This window comes from Bombus pyrosoma, linkage group LG10 (assembly GCF_014825855.1).
Source record: "Bombus pyrosoma isolate SC7728 linkage group LG10, ASM1482585v1, whole genome shotgun sequence".
Lineage (NCBI taxonomy): Eukaryota > Metazoa > Arthropoda > Insecta > Hymenoptera > Apidae > Bombus > Bombus pyrosoma.
The window spans coordinates 4,168,805-4,183,861 of NC_057779.1; the positions used below are offsets into that span (position 1 = coordinate 4,168,805).

A 15,057-nucleotide genomic window follows, 5' to 3' on the forward strand; every position below is an offset into this window, starting at 1 on the left:
AGATTCGTGAAAATTTATGGCAGATGGTAGTCGTATCGTAGCCGATAGGTTAAAAGGGATTGGAATCGATTGAAATTGCGGAGGATGGGATTACTCAGGCAGTATGGTAATTTCGAAAAATAGTCGATATTTCCGGTACCGGTGATATTATTTGGAACGTGGAGCATGAACTGGCGTGCGTAAGCGTTAACTTCGTAACGTAAATTGCGAGTTTCAATCGGAGGTCTGGTCGTTACACAGCAGCCCGCAGACGATGGACGAACCCATCGATGGAAATTGCTGCCGCACTTTCGGCAACGACATCGACATTGTGGTCGATTTTGCGATTACGCGCGTTTCCTGTGGCAAATTACTTTGGTTTTGCCGCCAAGAGCGGGCTCGTTCAGTACGCCGCCATGTTAAAAGCGTATAAACGCGATTCGCTTTGTTCTCGGTCGTTTGTATCAGAAGCGAGGCGCGAGATGCTGCTTCGAAAGAAAGTCCGACACCGGGGCGAAACGATCGCGGAGAGAAAACGACCAGGAAGAAATTGAAACGATTCGGTTTCTATTGACCCCGGAATATTGTCGATCGAAGGAACGTAAAGTGAGAGAAGACCCTGCTGACGCATGGAACGCGTCGCAGTTGGGATAAGAATCTCGGGTAGAACTCGTGCCGCCTATTCGTTCCACCTGGCGCACGGCGAATGGCTGAGATATTTCAGGCATGCACGACTCCATAAAGCCGAGGGAACGAATTAGAGCTACCAAAAATCGAGGTTTCAATTAGCTCGGTCGGTCATGGGTTAGTGCGGCTCTCTAACTCTGTGTCAGGTCGGACAGCATAATTTGGTAATTAAAATTTATCACTTCTCGCGTAACCGGGTCGCGCTGATGTATCGATTTCCTCCTAACCGGCCCATTAAGTTTTTCTACAAACCTACTTCCCGAGTCTTCCATCACGTTACATTCTTTAGTTTTCAAATAGAATCACAATTTTCTCGCCACGAAAATCGAGAACGATACACGGACGGCGGTTCATTCGCGACGCGCAAGACGCTGGCAATTTTCATGGAGTCACAAAGAGGTAAAACACGAAATTCCACGTCGTGGAAAACGCGTCCGGAATTCAGCGGAAGTTCGTTAACCTTCCCGTTTCAAAGAATACTCTGCTAGGTAGTTGTAACTAACAGTCGCTTGCGAGTCTACGCGACTTGCTGTAACCCCGGCATCGCTTCGTCTCTCGTTTCTCCGCCGGTACACCGAAAACCTAGCCACAATGCGAAATAGGTCATTCCGCCTCCTAAGACCTTCTCGAGAGGCTGGTCTTGTGACTCTCTAGTAGCGGAGACCGGAGAAGAGTTTCTAGGTCCGCCGGAGCCTCTCGACACGCGATTTCCTCTTTCCCCTCTTTCGGCTCCGTTCATCTTTCTCAGGCTGTTTCTTCTGCGCTCCCGGTTCGACTGTCACCACTTATGCTCTTTATCCGTCTGGCGAGGAACGGAGCACAACTAGCTCGGTGGTTGTTGCGCGACCTCCCCATTCTGCGACGAACACGCGACGAGAAGAGATTAGAAAAGACAAGCGGGAGACCCGCGGACGAGACGAGACAAAGCGAGACTGAGGGCAAGAAGGACGAAAGGAACGGGAGAATAGGCGGAAGGAGGGTGAAAGAGGGCGCGAGAGAATTCTATCTCGATTCCGGGCACTCGCGTTCCACCGGCATTTCATCCGAGGTCGGGGACGCGGATCGGAAGAGGAGAATGTTGTCACCGAGTTCATTAACACGTTCCGTGCTTTGTGTACCATCATCGGTGCGCTTTGTCGCGCGAAAATAAGAACGAACAAACAGGAGGAATACCAACGAACAGACCAAGAATATAAAGAAAAGAAGGTGCAAGTGCATTGTAACGTCTTTAACCCATTCGTTGTAAATCTTGTTAGTTGTAGATATAGTACTAAAATGACGTTTACACCAGGTTGAAAATGAAAGAAAACAGTGTCAGACAACTGGCAGCTGGCGTGGCTGAATAAAATTCCAGTCCTGACTCCGCAAACTACGAGATATCGTCGGCAGTCTTGGTACACACGCTTACTGCGAGATATCTCGTAGTTGGCAGTGAATGTTAAATGGAAAGGCTTTTCTACGAATCGTAGGGACCGAGGAAACGTATTAATTCGAGCGTAAATCATTGTTCTTACGGATATATAGCGGAACAAAATGCCCTGTTGGATCGCGGTTCTCACTCTGGCTGCTTAGAAATTCCTGGCGCAACCGCCACTCGCAAAGTTCGATCGACGCAACTCCGAACCAATTCTCCTAAAATTCCTGCACGCTAGACCTTTTCAGCGCGAAGCGTCGATGCACCGCGACGGGGCACGCTTTCGAGCACGTTCCGAGGCATCGTAGATGAGCGGAGGAGAGGCGCGAGGTCCGTCACGACTTTCGTGAGTCGCGCCAGGAACCGCCGGGCGTACACGGTACGTTTCGTTCCGTACGAAGCAGACACGGCTCGAGGAGTTCGAAAGTAAAACAGAGCAAAAGAACGCGCGGCGTTCGCTGCGTGCGGTTAATAGCTTCTTTCACCGAGACGAAGACGAAGCGGACGCGACTAGAGTACGATCGAACCTTCCGGCCCGATAGAAACGTCAACGTCAGACATCCGCGGGATACGATAATTCCACGGTGGCAACTTGGGATAAAGGCGCATATCGTAACTGGAAACGAGCTTTGCTCTGCACATGCACGAATTAGACCCTGGTACACTCGTTCGCTCATAAGCTGACTTTGAGGTGCAAATGGCGAATCTGCTTGAATCGCAGATTCACATTCACAGACGATTCCCTGGAGTTCGAACTGTATCGAGAATTCTGCTTATTCTCTGCTTTCACAGCGAAATCTGCGATATTCGGTTTCTCGTTCGTCGATTCCCTTATACGTTTCCTTCGTCGTACAAGGATCTCCAAAGATCTTCGATCGTAATATCGCCGCTATGAAATTATTATCGTAAAGCCACTACGCGAACGTTACAACGATTATTCGGGACGAAGAAAAAGTACAAAGCTCTTTAACCGAGGTACTTTCGAAACTCACTTTCTTGTAGATCCACTTGATGCTCCGACTGAACTTCGCCATCGGCGAGTCGTCCACGAGGAAGTACTTGACGGCTGTCGCCTGCTCCTCGAGCCTTTGCTCGGGATCGCCTCTGGGAATCGCTGACTCCTCCTCGCGGCGTTCCTCGCGATCGTTATCGTCGCTGTCGATCCCGGCCTCCGAGTATTCCGTGATCGTCGACAGCCTCTTCGCGCAACTGTTGTCCGTCGAAATGGCACGCTCCATCTTCAGCTCGTTCTTCGGTAAGTAGAATCGTACCACGAAGTGCTCGCGCACAGTCACAATCTTCGCATGGCTAACCGAGCACAGGCCACAAATTGCCGGGTCCGATCTGGTTCGGTCGCGATTAGGGTCAACATTCGACACGGTCGGTTAAATATTTTCGACCCGAGTCCTACGCGCGCGAATCGTTAGGATCGTTCGTTCCACGAACAAGATTTAAAAGCTTTTGCTAGAAAAGAATTGAAATACGAGGTCACAGCGAAAGTATATGTTTAAACGCGGAACTATCTGTAACGCCCACTACTGATTAGGCAAACGACAAGCGAACGATTCGTCAAAAACCTGAACAAGTCCACCTTGAAATTGTTTCGCAGGAACAGAATCGGTAGAGAGAATATCATCGACAGATGAAGATCGAACAACGTTCGGTCAACGAGCGGTTAGTAACATTAAACAACGTTCCCCGTTCGCGACGCCGCATAAAGGGGAAACTTTAATCCTCGCGACATACGGTAAAGGTTTTAATCCGGGTGCGTTAAACTTAATGCCGCAATCGCGAACCAGCCTGCACTCGGTATATGAAGGACCAAGAAAGGAATACCCGGTTGATTTACCGACTCAGTTCCGTGCTGTCGTGGAAACGGGCTGGCGGGATTAAGGGCGAAAGGGCAACCGAACGGGGACGGAAACACGCGTTTCCACTTAGTCCTTCGTTCCCTTGACACTCGCTTGCGAAATCCTTTCGTTGCTACGATGTGCCACGATGACTATCATCGATCACGCGTCGATGAAGTATCCATCCAGTGTCATTTTGCCGATGTACAGTAGCAAATACGCTTCTCTATGTACACGGTATAGTTCAATGGCACGATGCAAATGCAGAATAACAAGTTTTACTAGGTAAATAAAATTTGCATCGGAGTGGAAAGGGGGTCGGCGTCGCGTCTTGTTCTCGAGTAGCAACGAGGAAGTTGTTCGCTCGAACAAGTGCAAGAGGAAATTCAGATTTAATTAGGTGTCGGCTGGCGAGCTTACACGGTCGAGGATTATGAATGAAGTGTCACGTTTCCAGCTGAAAATAGCCGCTCGAATCGACCGTTTTAGCCGCCACGGAATTAACCTCTTTTTCGTTTAATTCGTAATAAGCGTGATACGTCGCGTCGATCCCGGAAAGAGAAGGCCGGTTCTCTCTTTTAACAAACGCGGAACAACGAGAACGTTTGATCGTCATCAACCGAGCTATTGTTCTGTCTCTCTCTCTCTTTCTCTCTCTCTCTCTCTCTTTCTCTCTCTCTCTCTCTCTCTCTCTTGCGAGCCGACTCGTCCAGATTGTTGGCCCTCGGTTTCTGGGACGGCACAATTTTTAACCGATTACGCTTTCCTCTCACGGGCCTCCGGCCTCGTTCGTTTAAATGCCCCGCGACTCGACGAGAATAATTAATTACGGGAGGATCGTAGATGGTGACGATACCGGACCCTCGGTATTTACGGGATTTCTCCAACCTGTAGACTGAGACCAACTGAGACAGGCGATCCCTGTTTCCTCGTAAAGCGGGCGAAACTATCTACGATCGTAAAATCCTTCCTTCCTATGTTAACGAACGGTATAAATTTTATATGCAAGAACCCCAGGAAATCTAGTCTGTCGAAGAAGAAACGAAAGAACGGATATAGGACGCGCAGAGATGATCACGACGAGTATTCCGCAATAGAATGTAACATATAACAGTTCTAAGGCGTTTCCTGTGAATCTAGAACCAGTAGACGAGGCCAGAAGAGCTACCTGTTTACGCACAACACCGTTACGACTCGAGGAATCTCGATGCAGCTTCGTCGGTCCACGTCAGCCGATTTTTGTTTCGCCACCCTTCTGATTACCGGGAAGGAACGATAATTGCCGTTAACACGCTCGAGCGAAGATTCGTTCGGGGCCTATGCTTCTGGTAAACGGACGACGCCAATCGCTCGAAAGCGTCTTCCCCGTTGACTCGATTCCCTTTCGAACGATAAATTAATTAACGCCAGTACGGATGGACGCTCTGCAACGAAGTTGGCGAAACGAACTTCCACGTGAATGGATGGACTCGGTCGTAAAATATCTGAGTATCGCGTCCCCGTTCGATCTCGCCCGCCACTTACGCGCGAGTGGCTCGCTATCCGCCCGAAAATAGCGCGATACAGAGAGCATGGCGCGTTCCACGTCGGTTTTTACGATTCCTCATAGCCAAGGTCGTCGTAAAATGGACAGCCTGCTTTCCAGTCGCGTCTCGAAACCACGGCTAATTATATTTCTCTGACGCGACACGCTCCCGCTTCGAAACTTCCAATAACCTTTCGTTTTCAACTTTTCCAATCGCGTAATCCCGGCGACACGCGACTGCGACCGAATTTTAACCACTGTTCGGTGGTATCGCGACTCTCGCGAATATCTACTACCGTCCACGACATCTTCGAGATACGTATTTTGGTAATCACCGGGGTACTAGACGCGTGTCATTGAATGTAAATATAAACGCGTTCGCGTAAGACGTAGACGAACGATTGAGATGTAAAGCGAGAAGGAGCGAATGCCATCGACGTATTAGCATTCAAAATTCGAAGTTTCTTATTTTTCTTTTTTTTAATAAATTCACCGTTTTCACAATTTCTCTTCCGCTTCCACTATCAATCTCGCACGGTGGTCTCGATTTCACTAGACATCGACGCACCCACTAAACGACACGAAACTGTAACATAATCGACGAGAGGAACTCGAACGACGTATTCGCGAAGAAGACGGAGAAGAGGGCGGTCTGGAATCGGACTCAGCTCCAGCGGACTGCAACTACAGCTGCAGTCGCTGCTGCGACGTCGCCTCGCGAGTTCTCCGAGCGACACAACAGGCGTGTTTTGACTAGGTGGTTACACCGCTCTTTCGCCAGGGATCCGTGGCACTCGCGTCTCTTCTCCACCGGCTCCACCGACTTTATATTTAGACGTATATACATGCGACACGCTTTATTCCTGACGATGTATTCGCGCTAACAAGTCCACCGTTGCTCCCATTGCCATGCTCCACCCACGCTCTCTCGCTAATCCTCTCTCCGCGCGCGTACGACTCTATTCGTGCGCGTACACGCTACGCGATTGTCCGGTCGCCGGGTCGAGCAGCTTGGCTTTAACGCGATACCGACCAAGCGTTGATCGCTCCATGCACGCGCCTGTAGAGGAGGATGGATATCGGTAACGCGACCCGGCTTTGATTACCGCAATTATTTTTCCCTGGGAGGTGAAAGGGGGAAGCGTCCACGGCGAGTCCAATCTTTCCATCTTCTATTTGTCATCGTGCGTAATAGGAAATTTCCCGCATAGAATTACGGTGGCTCGCGAAAGTATAAAACTTATATGTAGATTATTTGTACGAATATATTGCGTTGTGAAGTACGAGATATTTTGAAATTTCGTTGTTCCAATCGACGTAATCGCGTTAATCGTGGCTCGTTACAGCGCTAATGAAATTACCAAAAGTTTCATACAACGTACTGCACGGATGTTTCTTTTGTTCATTGACCTATTGTTATTGTACCGCTACACGATTTATATATTCGTATCCGTTAATAATAACCAAGCTTTAAATCACAATTAAAATTAGAATCCCTTTTCCCGTAGCAAGCTACCTGCAATTACGGAGATCCGAGAGAATGAACGCATCGTCGCATAGATTAAAACGCTTAATTCTCTTGTCTACAGGTTAACGAGTTAATTATCGCGTATTACTAATCTTACAGTCGGCGTGTCTTCATTCGAAACCCGTTTCGAATCTGAAATCTGGTATCCCGGAGCGACACAGTTTCGCGTTCGTCGTTGTCTATTCGCGCTAACTCCTCGCCAGTCCATTCTCCACCCACGCTTTCGCTCGTACACAGACGCGTGCGTGCGTGTGTACTCACGTAGGTGGATGCGTGCGCGTGTACGTGGCCACGTGCGTGCGATACGCGCACGCCCACCGTTCTCTCTCTTCTGCGTGACACGGATCACCGGGTCTCTCGACTCCGTGTATGCGCCACGCTCATACATATTCATCGACGCGCGGGTAATCTGCTTAACGTAGGTGCGAGGCGCGCGTCGGACCTCCGATTTGTAACGTAGACGGATATCCGCGTTATCAAGTTGGTAGGTGTACATCGGCCAATATCTAGCCCGTAATTTGCCGATCGACGAGTCCCGGTATAATTTCATTACAAAGCGGATTCGACGAGCCGCGAAAGGGCCTCTTCGCAGGTCGTGACCCCGTTACGTGCGAAGAAGGAACGCGTTCTACGATCGGAATTTACTCGACGTAATCGGCCCCCTTTTTCCGAGCAAAGGCGAGATTTCGTCGGTGGTTGAGAAATAATTTACAGCGAAAATGACACGATACAAAGAAGCTACACAGTTGTAAGTAGACTGTGGTTGTTTGCGCAAATTTATATTTTTATGGACCCTACCGAGGAAGAGAAATGTGTCAGTTCTGTATATCGAAAAGTAGAGAAAAGCGGTGACGTTGCGAACACTGTCTCGAGTTTCGAGTTTTCGAAAGGCAACTCTGCGCTAAATCCTCGTTCCAGCTCTTCACTCTGTCGCATCTCTGCCAGTTTGTAAATCGAGAAAGCTGAATTTAAAGTTCATGAAGTTTCATATTATCTCGTGAGCTTGAAAGTATTAAACGTTCGTTGCTGTCTAAGTAGAATTTTCGTCATATTATCTCTTTATACGAATGAGACATATGCGAATCGGTTAACTACATTTTTCTTATAAATAGAGATAGAAGGGCGACGAAATGTATCTCGTTTAAAATGATATAAATTGTGTGCATAATGAAATCTAGCGTATCTGTTCGGAACAGCGAAAGAGCACGTCGAATCTCGTTACCAATTTTGGCAAGTTTTCGATCGTCGAATGGCACGATCGTTCACCTTTCTTCGTATGGAACGAGCGCGGTGCAATACCGTGCACGGATAGCTTTGAAACGAGCGATACACGTTATGGCGATCGCGATGCACGACGCCGGGTTGTTGCGCGTCGGTTCTCTGCCTATGCACGCTCGTTTCCTAGTACTTTATCTCGAGCTGGTATCGGCACACGGCGTGCATTATAGCACGTGTGGGTACGCTCAAAACCGAATGCAGCAGCCGTGCCACGAAAGCCAGGTTCGGTAAGAGTGGCCTCTCTGCGACTGACTCACATCACGAAACTCTGTTTCTGTTATCATTAACGGCGAAATTCCACTTCGTATTCCGCCGGTATACAGCGCGATCATCCTCTTCCGACGTCGTTTCCAACAGCCGAGTTCTTACTCCGGGGTGGCATAAATTTCCCAAAGCTGTTGCCTGTGCTAGCTGCTGGATCGAGTTTTACAAGCTCTGTTATTTCGAAATTCTACTACTTTTTGTCCTTTCGCAGCGTGTCCGTGGGATCAAAAATGGAGGCGATGATTGAAAGTCGCAATCTGTTCGACACAATCAGAACACGATACAAAAACGAGGTTCATCAATTTTGACTTCGCTATGATCTAACCGAAGAACATTACAGCTACTAGAACCCTCGATTAGTCAAAGTCTGGATTTCAAGTAGACACGATAAGCGGTTTTTCCTTTTCTTCGAACAGTCAAGATCGTTGAAACCATTGGTACAAAACTACGCCGACAACGAGATCTCCCAGCTTTTTCATCCAGCGAGCCAGCTTCTGGATAGTGTCAGCCTATTCTGAAAGGCACTGTAGCCGAGGACAAGGAAGGCTTTCAGGCCGGACGATGAAACGCAGAGAGTCAATGACAGAGGAACCCTTGGCGCGTTATCCCTTCTTCCTTCGTCTACCATCGACCTTCCCCTCTTCCTCTCGACGAGTCCGTGCACTTTGCACTTTGCTCTCCTGTTTCTGCCACGGGACGATATACAGTCTCAACTTTCTACGCTCTACATGCAGCTTCATCGCGTTTCTTACGTGTTATCCCGCTTTAAACCCCGCTTGTGTTCGCGCCGTACAACTTTCGCGCAATTTACCCGCTCGTACACACGCGGCAATGGCCGTGCAAACGCGTTAGCTCGCCACGTATTTCAGCGTGTACGTGCGATCCTTTTTGGGCAGGCACGCTTCGTTAGACTGGAAGCGCGGAGAACGTTCCGAAAGTAGACACGAGGAGAGAAAAGGTAATAATTCCAGGTTCTAAGAACGACAAATAAAACCGGTGATGCGAGGAATCCTCGCATAATCACGCGGGGAAATACGAGTGAAAATAACGCCGGAGAAACGCTTAATTAAAAGAAACCTGCCTTGGACCGCTTCCGCTTCCTGTCGACGCAGCGGATCTTCCTCCGCGATTCTTCTACGATTTCGCGGTCGTTGCTCATAGGAAACGAAAGAATATTCTCCACGAGGAGAAACTATTTCTAAGAGAGCTATTAATTCCACATCTGATCGTTGGTTCGAAGATTGTAAAACGAGCGCAATACTCGGCTACGGCGCTTTGTACCGCACGCATTGTACCAGCGACATCTTCGAAGAACGCTCAGACTCGTCTTAGAACGCTCTGAGTGTGGAAATTCGTCTCGATTTTACGCGCGGCAAGATACCAGGACGGGCGTGGAATTTTGATACGCACGAGGAATCGGTGAATTCGCAACAAATTCCCCAGGAGTCGCCTCGAGAAAGCTGATTAGAGAGCAGAAAGAGGAACAGAGAAACGAGGAGAGGATGGAGAATAGAGGTGAAACGAAAGAGGTCAAAGGTGCGGGAAAGCATGTGGGTTGAGCCTGCGCTCCTAGCCCGCGCCGCCTAATTGAGCAACGATAACGCTCGTGGTCCTTGTCGACATCTGTTGTCATTCATCACCCGGTACGCGAGATTAAATTACGAGCTTCCCGCTAATTATGATTTATACGGGCTTGATGGAGAAACGTAGACCAACCGTCTAGCTACCATAATTGTTCTGCTCGTAGTTCTGAATGAAGTTACCATTACGCAGATTCTCCGAAGGCCGTACGATAGAGCGGAAATGAATGTTTTCGTCGAGTGCGGAATACCAGTTTGAAAGATAAATTGAAAGGGAAGTATTTGAAGGAAAAAGTCGCTAAAGATAATAGTCCCGTGGCGACGTCGTAAGAATTTTATAGACGTCAGCGACGTTTCAAGGAGCTCGTATCTTCGGTCGAAAGAAAGAACGCCTGAAAGTTCGCGACATCGAATAAAAGGTACTTAGAAAGGACGCCTTAAAAGTGCCCAGAGCGAAAACCGTCTGAGCGCATCCGATCGAACGAGGACTCTAAAGTGACGCGAGCAAAGGGGATACAACCGGTCACCCCATTCGCGTTTCCTGTATCGCTACCCTTATGCTGTTACCGTCACTGTTATCGCGCAAGTATTTTACAGGACTTTTAAATCGCGTTCGTTTCCTCAAGGTAGTTGGATACGCTCAGGGACGAACCTAGAAAAAAATTTCCAGCGATTTCTCAGCGAGCGACGACACGGAACATCGTCGCGATTTGGACAATGAATTTGCAGAACGATGGACGGCGGTGGAACGAAACGTGGCAAATACGAGCGTTATGGAGCAACGCGGCAAGAAAAATCAGTTCCCCCAACTTCTATCGTCCTCGCCATCGTTTGCTCAAAGAGATAGCGATCTGGAATGGAAGGAAGTAACCAAATTCGAAATTGAACGCGATTTATGGAGGAAATTCGCGTAAGATCTAACGATCGATTGCCGAGAATTTTCGTGATTGGTCGACGAAAAAAGGAAGGGGGCCGCAAGAAACGAAACCGCAGAGAACGGAAGGGGAAGAGGACTATCGTAGATCTTGTACTACCGTTAGCGAGCGTTCACGTGCACGAGATGTTCGTGGTGGAAGGCGTTCGACGCTGCGGCCACGACACTGGCCTCTTCGAAGCGGTGCTAGGTTCGCGGAACGTGCTCGACTTCCGTCAAAAGAAACAGCTGCATGCCGTACGCGCCACTATGCGAGCGCTACGCCGACTATCGATGTCGTAAATCTTTCTTTTCTTCGACCACGAGGTCGTGTCCCCTCGTTTGTACGTCATAAACCCGTTTACAGCCGTTCTAATCAATGGGAATTTATAATAACCCTTTTCGTTCGGAGAAGAAGCCGCACTACGAGCCGAGTTTAAGTCCCTTTGAAAGCTAATTACGTACGCCTCGACCGCCGTAGACGCACCATCTTTTCCACTAGCGAGGACGACGAACATTTGTTCGCAAATGGTTCCCAGCGTCGTTACACTCTAAACGAATGCCCTGCAGCTTCTTTAATATTTTAAATGAACCCGGCAAAGTATCACACGCAAATAAAAAAAGAATAGATAAACGCAAACAAGCAACTAGAATATTCAAAAGAATAGACAAACAAACAAACAACTAGAGATACGCAAACCGTACGTAACAAAGTGAACGATAAATACGACATTCTTGGGATAAACGGCTCTCCGGTATGAGAGCGTAAAGCTGTATAAGAATGGGGCGGAATGGGGCGTTAAAAAGGGTCGGTAAACGACACGGTTTCCAGAAGTAAAATCGAAGAGGCGCGTTTCTTCGAAACAACTGTTGTTCTTCGCTACTGGAAGTCAAACAGAGGTGCGAGCTGGAATTTGTCCAAGGGCCGGGAATCTAGTTCTCGTAACTGGAAACTCACGGAAGATGTGGTAGTAAAAGCGTGCATACGTACGACGTGCGTAACGTACTCGTTCCATGGGAACGACACGTATCGACTCCCTTCTATCCATCAACGACACGTAGCAGGGAAGAAATAGCAGCACGTGCGAACGCTTTCGCGTGTAAACGCAAGTTGTCCCCGAGGTAACGTTCGATAGCTGTCGTCCTAACGTCAAGATCCACGCCATTTTATAATGGTCTGCCAACGAGAAACGATTTTCGCGACGTGAACATTGTTCGAACCGGCGGAAACAGCCTAGCGTTTGAGAAACTTGCTCGTGACACCAAGAATATGGTCGGCGGTACGTTGTTCAATCGATCGAACGTCTTGACAACAGCCAACCGATAAAGCGTCGAGATTCGTGCTTCCGAATGACTATATTTAACGACGCGCGATATTTAAGCTGTTAGACAGAGAAGAAACTCGTTCTATATAGCGTCTTACTCGGCCAACGTCGGCCGGTCAAAGAGTCAATAAATCTCGGTTGTTCGCCGGTTTTCAACGATGCTACAGAAACGATGATACATGGCCGACGGATGTCTGCTTTATGCGTTTAGCATCGACGCAGACGTCATTTGTCAAGATCGACGCAAAACAGTGGGTCAAGCATAGAACAGACACGCTAGATACGTGGTGCGGTCATATATCATTTGCGTGGTTCGCTGCAACCTATCCTGTCATTGCGGGTTCTCGTGCGTATTATTTGCCCGATTCAAACAATGCAGCACCGACAATTTATATAGGGGTTAATTAAAGCACTCATTGTCTAACTGTGCGTTGGTAATTTCGTTGTTTGTCGGTACCCTCCCGCCCTCCGACCGATCTCTCATTCGTGTTTTACCGATTGTTGAAACTCTGTGAAACAACCGCCATCCTTCCATTATTCCAAACGCTTTTTCTCTTGCGTGTCCACCGACTGTCACCTTTCGTTTCGAAACGAGGAAATCCAATTGCGATTCCATTTAAAGCTTAAAATACACGCACGGGATGTCGCAACCTGTAATTTTCTCAATTTTCAGCGAAAACAACGAATCCCATTTCGCCAGCGAAATCATACTAATCCCAGTGAAAGATCACGCGTGTGCATACACGCGCTGCTTTTCCATCGTTTCAATCTGTCTACATCGTCAATTGATTCCGATATTATCGTCCCATTAATTACTCGATCGCGGCAGAATATCGCCACCAATTCCCCTCCATAATATCTGCAAACGTGCAATCTACGTGGCAATTTTCGCACGTCCATTACGCGTTTACGTTCGATATTAGAAGCATTTGATCAAAATCGGGAACGAAAATCACCGCTGGCCTAGAGGATTCGCACGACGACGCGAACGTACCGCGTGTCTCGCGCAGACCAGTTCCCAAATGACCGTGAAATTCTGCGATCGAGAATTTCCCTGGTCGATCCATTCGGTTGTAGAAATAGCAATTACATCCGAGTTTAACATTTACAGGACCGTTAGTCGCTTGTACGACGTCGCCACAAAAGGGAGCCGATAATTAATTTAGCACCGTTCGATCGGTCTCTCGTTCTCTATCGTGCGTCGAGTGTATGGAATTGTCATAACACGCGACCATTAAAATACAGACAAATTATTATCGTACGCGCACGATGAGGAAATTTTTTACCGGAGATTTCGCCAAGCGATACATTGCGATATCAGAGAAATATTTTTTCACGTACGATAAGATCGTACAAAGGCACGAAACAGAGGCGTTGTCACCGTATGTGACGTTTTATTAATCCGATCAGCTGACGCGAGCAAAGTCAAACATTGTCGCGATATTTAATCGCCAGCTGAAACGGGGACGACGAACGGGGCGGATAGCGGATCGTGTAAAAATAAATACAGAACCAGCGATAAATATGCGAGAACGTACACGTCCGTCGAAATAGCAGTTCGCGAGAGTCTGCTATGTTTACCGTGCCGATTGTCGCAATTTCGTTCGGACAACTTGGTAATTCGAAGCGACCTCGCGGATCTCGCTTGTAATCGATTCGATGGCTATCAAGAACCCGTGGAATTCGTGTCCCAATTAGTTGCCGTCGTGCGACCTCACTTTTTGATAAACTATGCGCTATTAAAGCGAAACGATTAAGGAGCAAAGATCTATTGATCGGGCCAACGAAGTTTGGTCAATGGAATGCCTCGTTTTAATTAGGATGGAACCGCCCGGAAGATCAATGTTGGTTGAACGATTGAATCAGGAGAGGGAACAGAGGGTATAACCGCCATGTAAACTGCGTTTTCGAATAGCTTACTTCAACGATGTTCAAGTTTCTTCACCGATTAAACGTACCAGACGATCGTCATCACGTTGGAGAAACTTTTGGTTTCCTGTTTAAATATCGCCTTGTCTATTCGTAGGTTGCGTAAAACGTGACACGCGCAAAAACCGTAGGCGTAGCAAGAACGACGACGGTTCTTTCTAAGCGAGAGGGTAAAAATGCTGGACGTTTGGGTGTCGAGTTATGCCGAGACCAGCTATTTTGCACGTTTTATTCCAGGGAACAAGTTTCTCGAGGCTAGAATCGTGCTAAAGTTCCAAGGTGACGAGGGACTATGAAACTGCCGTGGCACGTGCCATTCTTCGGTCCACTTTCCAACTTAAATCACGCGTTAGAACAGATACCAGAGATCGTGCGAAAGAAGAACAATCGGCAAGTTCGACGACGAACGAGTATCTGGATTCCACGACCTCGTAATTGATTCGTAGGTGACCTCGCGGCTCGCATAATTTCTCCCATTTTACACAAGGCTGGCACACTGTGGATCTGGGTGACACTCATCCACCAAGTATATTGAACCTGAACGTTCCCCTTCCATTCAATCCGGTATACTTTTCACCTGATCTCTCCAAGGTCAGGCAACGAGGAAACGGGTATATATGTACTATGCTTTCATCGATTCAACCGGCGCGCCTGGCTATCGTACGCTCCATTATACGTTTTTGTTTCGGCAATGGCCGCTATTAGCCAATACGATCTCGATGGTGTATTTTACTTTACTTATCTCGCTTCACGCCGATATTTCGCTTAACTTTATTCGCGTGTAC

The 15,057-nt window shown here is 48.1% G+C and overlaps 1 protein-coding gene across 8 annotated transcripts in view; it reads right to left on the reverse strand.

Moving 5' to 3' along the window:
- The window catches only part of LOC122571907 (putative uncharacterized protein DDB_G0271606), a 106,077-nt gene that overhangs the window by 83,169 nt on the left and 7,851 nt on the right, over positions 1–15,057 (reverse strand). Inside the window, exons 1-2 of one of the 8 annotated variants that reach the window (XM_043736214.1) lie at positions 5,949–6,413; positions 3,073–3,544 (exon numbers count right to left, since the gene is read on the reverse strand). The exons of 3 other annotated variants lie outside the window; for them this stretch is intronic. In XM_043736214.1, coding sequence (XP_043592149.1) covers positions 3,073–3,318 — 246 coding nt within the window. In that variant the 5' untranslated portion in view covers positions 3,319–3,544; positions 5,949–6,413. Of the gene's footprint in view, positions 1–3,072; positions 6,414–15,057 lie in introns of those variants that run through there. 4 more of the 8 variants (XM_043736215.1, XM_043736218.1, XM_043736213.1 and 1 more) reach the window with 4 other exon arrangements.